Raw genomic sequence first — 8,028 nt, forward strand, 5'->3', positions numbered from 1 at the left:
ATAATAGGAAAATGAGATTCGTCTATTTCATATTTCTCAGAATGAAGTCTGCATCGATGTCATGCAAATGCTGAATCGTCAGAAGCTCTTAGAGTAGCATCACCAGCATTGAATCGTCAACGTCAAATCGTCAACGTCAAATGGTCAGCATCTCATCGTGGTCAACGTCAAATTGTCACTAATGAATCGTCAGCGTTGAATCGTCAGCACTTACCATCAAATTACCAGCATCAAGTCGTCACTGTCGATTGACACCTTCGGATGATCAACCTGGAATTATTGTCAACTCGCAACATCAAATTCTGTTCATATACCAAAAGAATGTAATTGACTCGGGAAATTGACATACACCATTTAAATATTGTTCGTATCATAATACTTATTATTCACTAATGATACTTGTCCATGACTTGTTGTTCATAAAAATGTACCAGTGTTTAAGAGTGGTTCGTGTACGTGTGTGTATACGGTGTGCTCGATAATGTGTTGATGTTCGATAGTTCGATCGATCGGTAGATCGATATATACATACGGTTCAAATGTATTTCTCTGAACCATTAAACGCTCGCAAGTAAAAGTTAATTACGAGTAGACAAGGACGGGAATATTGATACGACCGTATATTTTTTTTTTTTCATCTTGGTATCAAACCGAAGAGAAGTATGTTAAATTAACGTATGTACAACGTCGTAACGTTACAATGCTTTCAATGTTTCGATAACAGTTAAAAAACCTATTTTTTTTTTTTCGTTTAATCGATACAATGATTCAACAAACACAGCCTTGCGAGTTCATTGGAAACTTAATCGATTATCAACGGAAGATCGTTTTGTTTGAACGCGGTTCCAAAACGTGTTTTGGACAACGATACTCCCACATGTGGTACTTAAAATACGTTAACGTATCCTCTACTAATAGGATTTTTTCGAAGAGCTTAAAATACTTTGCGATGTGAGCTAACTACAGTTTTAAAGGAAAAGAAAAAAGGTGCTTTCATCGATGCGATTATCTCTAGATTCAGCGATCGCTATGTCTAAAGTACCTTTTACTCTTTTGCAGTCGAAACGGTAACTCGTTTGATTTTTCACTCGTTTATATTATTTATGAATTACTTAGAGGATTTATTCAAGCAACGAGAGAAGCAAGAAAAGCAACAGGTGAGAAAACATAGACATAAAGATACGATGTCTGTGTTAATCAAATTTCAATATTAAATTATTTCAAGATACAGAAATATCTCGACGCTGTTTTATTTCAATTTAATGTCATATTTGGAAGTGAACAATTTCTATTTGGAATAGCTTTGATTTTAAAATCGCTTTTGATTTTGATGCTGTAATATAAGATGGCCACGTGTGACATATTCAGTAAGAATTATTAAAGATATTATTACAATTTTCAACTTATTTCCTACTGTAAGAAATTATTAACACTTCTTTTTTTAAGATTGTTTCTTTTGAGTATTCATATCAGAATCATGGGTTGTTTCTGTTTTCTGTGACAGTCACCGAGTTAATTTTTCTATGACTCAACCAAAAGCACAAGTGCTATAAACATTAAAATCTTCCAATTTCAATCGCAATAAAAATCGAAAGAACTATAAACTATTTAATAGTTAAAACTTCCACAAAACTTAACAAACAAGAGCACGAGTGCTATAAACTTTTCCTCAAAACTTTGCCAACGAAATCGCAAATACGTTAAAATTTCGAAGTATATCAGTCTTAAAGGTTGACGATCAAGAATCTGTTTGAATCATCACGAATGTATGATCTCGACTGCACGGGGATTGCCACATCTCTCAACCACCCTCTCAGCTAAAACGACATCGATTAACCATCACGAGGGGTGAACAAAAAATGAAAGATAGAAGAACAACCAGGTCCCGTGACCCGAGCTATCGAGCTCACATCGCGGCGATAAATTGTCGAATAATGAACCCCGTGTTTAAATCGGGTACACCGAGAGACTCGCAATGGAAAAATGGATTTATTCGTCAAAAAAGCGCGATACACGTCTTACAATGCGCATCGACCAGGGACAACGATTACAATCTATCCGTATATGTGCTGTATACTCGCCTAAAAATCGACTTTGATATCGTTAAAGCCAGAATTGTATACTATTCGAATTATTTTTAAACATCGATTTTTATTATAACGATGACACTCGAGTTTCCGCTTTTTCGACTTCAAAGATACTATTTTGCTTCAGAAATTTAGGGGCTTTCAATTTTTTAGGTTTAACGATTGTAAACTTCAAAGTTATGAAGTTTATGAATTTTTTAATTTAGGATTTTCCAATTTTTTAATTCTTTGATTCTCAAATTTTTAGCGGGAAAATATGAGTTCCACTTATATGACCCATTGCACAATTTTCTCCACTAGTGCAACCCTATGGCAATATAACTTACTCAAAGATAACGAATAACTTTACTCGAATAAAATCTAACCCGACCCAAAGATCATTCGTTACTTTCCAATTTCCCTGAAAGTATCCTCGACCACCATCGTTACATTTGTAAATATTCTCAAATTACCCGAATAGCATCCAGCTCCGTTTAAAGTGACCTCGTCAAATTCCACTCGGTATCACAACACCAAAAAAAAACATCTCGTCTCCGTTTCACTTGATCTCGTAATCAGCCAGATTACCTTTGCGCCGCCTATAAACGATCGGTTCGTTGGTGCGATTGCCCAAACCGATCGATCGTTTCACGTTCGTTCGATACTCGTCCTCGTACGCGTTCAGATACAAGTTCTTTAGGAAGATTTGGTTATCCAGCTCGGACAAAGGGAGAAACCGTTTGGATCGGCTCTGTTGTTGCGCCTCGAGTTCCTTGAACGTGAACAGCCTGGTCTTCTCGTCGTCGTAGGCGTTCGATCTCTTGGAGACCTCGTGCATCTCGCGCCACGACGACCACGATGATCCATCGTTGTTCTTGTTACCGTTCACGGAGAGCAGCCTCCGCTTCTGTCGTGGAGGACCAACGTCCTCTTCGGCGTTTCGTATTCGCTTGCTGCGGTGCTTTGGCACTCCTTCTTTGGCGGGTATCTCGTTGTCCAGCACCGAGGACTCGTTACTGGGCATCGTCGAGGATCGATTATCGTGAGACTCGATCTCCCGAGGGGTTGGTAGCGTGGTGGTCGTGCTGGCGTTGCTCGTCGACGGGCTCGAGATGGTCGTGCTGATGACGACCGACGTCGTGGACGACGGGGACGCGCTCGTGGACGCCTCGGTCGGCGTCGTCTCGTCGCTCGCGTTCAGTTTAGCCTCTATGATATGTTTGAAGAACGCGTACATCTCGCCTACAGTAAACGTGGTGCCGTTTCTCACGGTGAACTTATCGATCTTCATGTTCTTGATCAACTCCTCGGTCGCGTTTCGCGCTTCCAGCATCGACAGCTTCTCCGTCACGTAGCTGTTCACGAACTCGTAGAATCCTTTGTAGTAGTTCTTCCTGTGTTTCTTCTTCTCCTTCGACTTCTTCCCTTTGTCGCCGTGGGATTGACCCTTCTTCTTCGAGTCCTTGCGACTCTGCTTCTCGTTCCAGCGCATCGACTTGTTGTAGAAACGCATGATCCTCTCGAACTCGCGCTTCAACTTGATGAATTCTCGCTGGTTTCTGATCTCGAACTCCGAACGTCCTCTGCCCGTGCCGTTCCTACGGGATTCCGACAGGTCCACGTGGAAGAAGTTTTTGCTCATCGCGTTCAAAAGATCGTGCATGCTGCCGTTCGTGGAATTGTTCGATTGTCTCGCGTCGATTCGCTGAAGTTTGCGATAGACCAGTTTCAGGAAGTCGATCATCTTCTCTTCTCGAAGACGGGTCCTATTCCCGTGTCCCAGGTGCTTTTTCCAGGATAAACTCTCAGTGCTGTTGTCGTGATGAGTTGCGTTGGAATTCTTCGTTTCAGCCTTGTGCTTAGGGTGATCTTTGCCTTTGCTCATCTCGAGATGCAAGAGCTTCTTGCCGATCTTCCGGAAAAACTCGATGAATTTCCTGGAAAATTAGTCGAAGTCTCCATTTCAGGGATGGAGTGAACATGTTTTAGGGGATAAAGCATACGAAAGACGTTTTGGTGTGGACCTATGAATATAACTTTATAGACATTGTATATGGTAAGCTCTGCTATATGACACTGTACTAGTTATTGACACAAATAATTTTAGTAAGAATTCATAGAAATTATATGTGTAATATTATTTTTTTAAGTATGCACTAATTTTTAACGCAGTATGTATATTCAAGTTTTCGATTGATTTTGCGAATATAAAATGAAGATACACAGAATGAATCTCTTCAGGGATGATGAGTTTAAGACTACATAAGAATATAATGCCTGTTATGTGTACATGTGTTTCTCACTTATTTTAGACAGTAATCAAGTAGAGAGAATGCAAGGGACATTAGTAACATATCAGAAAATAGGAATGTTCACATATATGTTCACTAATTTGAATGTAATAACGTCATGCACATATGTGTACATATTAGAGGATATTTAAGAATATAGTAAATGTACAATGACATAGTACATGTATCAATGAAACAGTACCAAGAACATAATATTTTTTAATTATATAGAGTCGAATGATAACAGTAGCGTATTTAGAAACAGCATAAGTAAACTCACCTATAACTCATGGTGAGATCCTCCTCGTTCACGGACCTCCTACGCCTACTCCATCTGAGCCTAGGATGTTGTCCAGGTATGCACTTGGGTAACTCCTTTGGACTCCAATTTCCTCTGATGCAAGTGGCTCCGGTGGGTCCCTCGTCCAGCACATAACCCTTATCGCAATCGTACATGATCTGCTTGTTATTCACGACCTTCTTAACGTACGGCCTGTAATCGTAGACGCCCATGTTGCCCATCAGAAACACCTTTCCGTTCTCGATGAAGCCCGGAAACGGGCAGAACACTTGGACACAGTGCGGTATATCGCCGATCCAATTTCCATATTGGCACTCGACCGACAGGGAGTCGTTTAATGGACCTCCGCCGACCAGCTCGTAGCCATCCTTGCATTTGAATACCGCCTTCATGCCGTGGTCCGTTTTCGGCGCTATCGCCATCCCATTTTTCGGCGGCTTCGGCATCAGCTTGCACCTGGCCGGCGAACAACTGGGCACTATGGACCACGTGCCATTATTACACATCACCGGTGTGCTGTTAGCCGCGAATTCATAATTCTGCACGCACGAAACCAGCAATCTCTCGCCGTGTTCTACCACGGTCACGTTGTTGATGTGATCTTTGCCGTGGCTCGCCACGGTTATGTGACCGTTCTCTATCTGCGGCACCACACATGGAGCCAGACACTGCGGCAACGGATAACGCCATTTTCCGTCGCTCTGACAAACGGACGATGTATTGCCCTCCAGCTTCATGTGGTCGTTGCAGCGGAAAATTATGCTCGCCCCCAGACCCGTACCTGGTAAACAAAGAGGTGTTTAAAAGTATACGCTGTTCTAGTTACAGTCGATTTACAATTAATTATTGGGGATATTTTTTTACTCTTATGGGTTAAATTTAAAAAAGAAAAACAGTGTCAGTATCCTCCTGGAGGTTAAAGATATTTAAAACGATATTCATTTAAATAGTCTTGGTAGCTGTTTGAATTATATTATCGCAGTATTATAAATACTTTTTCGAACGATTTGATATTTACAGCATTTACAAAATTGCCATTGTAAACATTGTCCTCTATAATTACATGTAACACACAATTGTTCAATAAGGGCATCGTTTATTTTTACCACTAGAACTTATTTATAATGTCGAAGTATTCACCCCCGTTTAACTCACCCGCCTCGATATTCTCAATCCAACCGTTGTAGAGAACACCAGGTGAACCGCAATCAATCTCCTGGCAGGTAGGTGTCTTTCCAGTCCATTTTCTATCAGCCCCACACCGTCTTGTCGCCGCTCCGACCACCGTGTAACCATAATCGCACTCGTACGACACGATGGAATTGTATGCATACGAGGTGTACACCGCCTTCCCGTTCACTGGGTTCTCCGGTTTCGGGCATTGCACCGTTGTAAGCTGAACAGAAAACGTTTCCTGGTCGGACGGTCCGCGGAAACGAAGAAATAAAAGGGTCAGAGATGGGGGAATGTTTACGTGCCGCTTACTTGGACGCATTGTGGCGATTCTTTGGGGGTCCATGTGCCGTCTGCCAGACACAGCTTCTCGGCTTTGCCGACCAATTCGAAACCGTTCGCGCAGTGATACGACACGCGGCAATCGTACGTGTAACACTCGCCTAGAAAAACAAATAAATTTACTCGACAGAGCGGAGTAAATATTTCAATGAAATTTCAAGTCTGGTGATTTGTTCATTTTTGAAATTTTGTATCAGTGAACTTTGGAGTTTGGCTTCGAATTTTAAGTTATTAAAGTTCTTGCATTTATAAGTTAAATATTATAAAGTTTACTAAAAGTAAGAAGTTTAAAAATTCTTAAGCTTTCACTTTTCTGTCAACGGGTTATCGGCTTCAGGATTTCAACGACCACAGGTTTTGCATAATTTGTTCTAGAGCTACCCGAGGTGAAACAGCAAAAGCGCAGTATAATTGAAAATAAATACGTACCAGCGTGCCAGCCGTTGGCGATATCCGCCGGAGGGCCGCAGCTCTTTGGTTCGCACGTGATATCAGGTCCGAACCAGCTCGCAACACCTTCCATCAACAGGCACTTCGCCTTCTTCACCCCCGTGGTCACGTATCCGTGGTTGCAGAAATATTGCACGACTCTGTCGATGTCGAAGGTCGTCTGTTCTACAGGAGCGTTGTGCCTAGCGTTCTTAACTTTCGGCGGTTGCGAACAAAAGGAGCTGCGATCCTTTTTGCAGGACGGTGTCGTGCCGGTCCAGTTGCCGTCGGCCCTGCACGTCCTTTCGGTGAGTCCGACGGTAAAGTAATCGGGATCGCAGGTGTAATGGGCTCGATCGCCGAAAAATCTGCCGGTCACCGTCATCACGCCGTTCTGGATCTCCGTGAGCGGCGGGCATTCTCTTTCCGGTTTGATGCAAGACATCCCGCAGGCACCGTCGCATCTGCACTTTTTCTTCTTGCTCTTGCAGTCCTCGTCGGTGGAGCACTTTCTCAGACACTTCTGGCCGAACAGCATCGCCTGTTTCTCGTCCCTAGGACACATAGCCGACGGCGAATTCCTCGGGTTCTTGTAGATGCGTCCATCGTCGTCCACCTCAGTTTTGGACTGATAGGACGCGTCCTCGTCGTCGTCGTCCTCGTCCTCGTCGTCCCAATCGTCGTCGTCGTCGTCATCGTCGTCCACGGCCGCCTGTTGATGTAACTTGGACTCGGTTGCCAGGTAAAAGGTGCACAGGAAGAGCAACAGAAGAACCGCACTAGGTCTCATCCTCGTTATCGCGTATCCCAGTTCGAAACCTCGATGAACGACCACGCGTTTACATGACCGACGTGTTCGATGATTTTAAAGCGATCACTCGAAACGTTTCAGCAGACTACGGTGGTCCATCGACGTCCTCCGTTACGGAAGCTCGGCTTAAAGTACCAGCGTCACTCTCATCCCGGGGAACCGGCGAGGACGACGTCGTTTCTCTCGCGACCGTGACTATTAATCGAGTCTGCCTCTTCGGCGTCCAGGAGGATTAGGACGGTGTCTCTGTCTCCGTCTGGTTGCTCGCCTCTCCGTTCCCCTAACTCCGTGCAATTTTTTTCTTTATTGTGCGGACTGCGGCCCCGTGCTGCCGGGAATTCGCGGATACTCGCGCATCTCTGCACGCGCACTCAGCCTGTTCAATACATCTCCTCACTCGTGCAGCTTCCAGCAGATGGCGAGGGACAGGGGAAATGCTCGGAGTTGCGCAGAAACGATTTTACCCCCGTACTTGCATAGACTTACCCCTCGCGACGCGTTTCACCCGCTTCGCTACACGCCGACGGGGGTGGCTGCCTTCGATACGGTTTATACCGGCAACAATCGGAAACATGATTCATTCACGGTGCGTCTGAAACGTTTCGAATACGCTTC

At 43.8% G+C, this 8,028-nt stretch overlaps 1 protein-coding gene across 1 annotated transcript; it reads right to left on the reverse strand.

Moving 5' to 3' along the window:
* Positions 1–359: 359 nt before the first annotated feature.
* Positions 360–7,795, reverse strand: Hasp (Hig-anchoring scaffold protein). The gene is made up of 5 exons (XM_003703125.3): positions 6,603–7,795; positions 6,144–6,274; positions 5,814–6,054; positions 4,638–5,439; positions 360–4,003 (listed from the first exon to the last, which is right to left on the reverse strand). Exons 1-5 carry the CDS (start codon positions 7,390–7,392, stop codon positions 2,626–2,628), a joined length of 3,342 nt encoding a protein of 1,113 aa, XP_003703173.2. The 5' UTR covers positions 7,393–7,795; the 3' UTR covers positions 360–2,625.
* Between the last annotated feature and the right edge of the window lie 233 nt (positions 7,796–8,028).

The sequence above is a fragment of the Megachile rotundata genome, chromosome 6 (genome assembly GCF_050947335.1).
Source record: "Megachile rotundata isolate GNS110a chromosome 6, iyMegRotu1, whole genome shotgun sequence".
Lineage (NCBI taxonomy): Eukaryota > Metazoa > Arthropoda > Insecta > Hymenoptera > Megachilidae > Megachile > Megachile rotundata.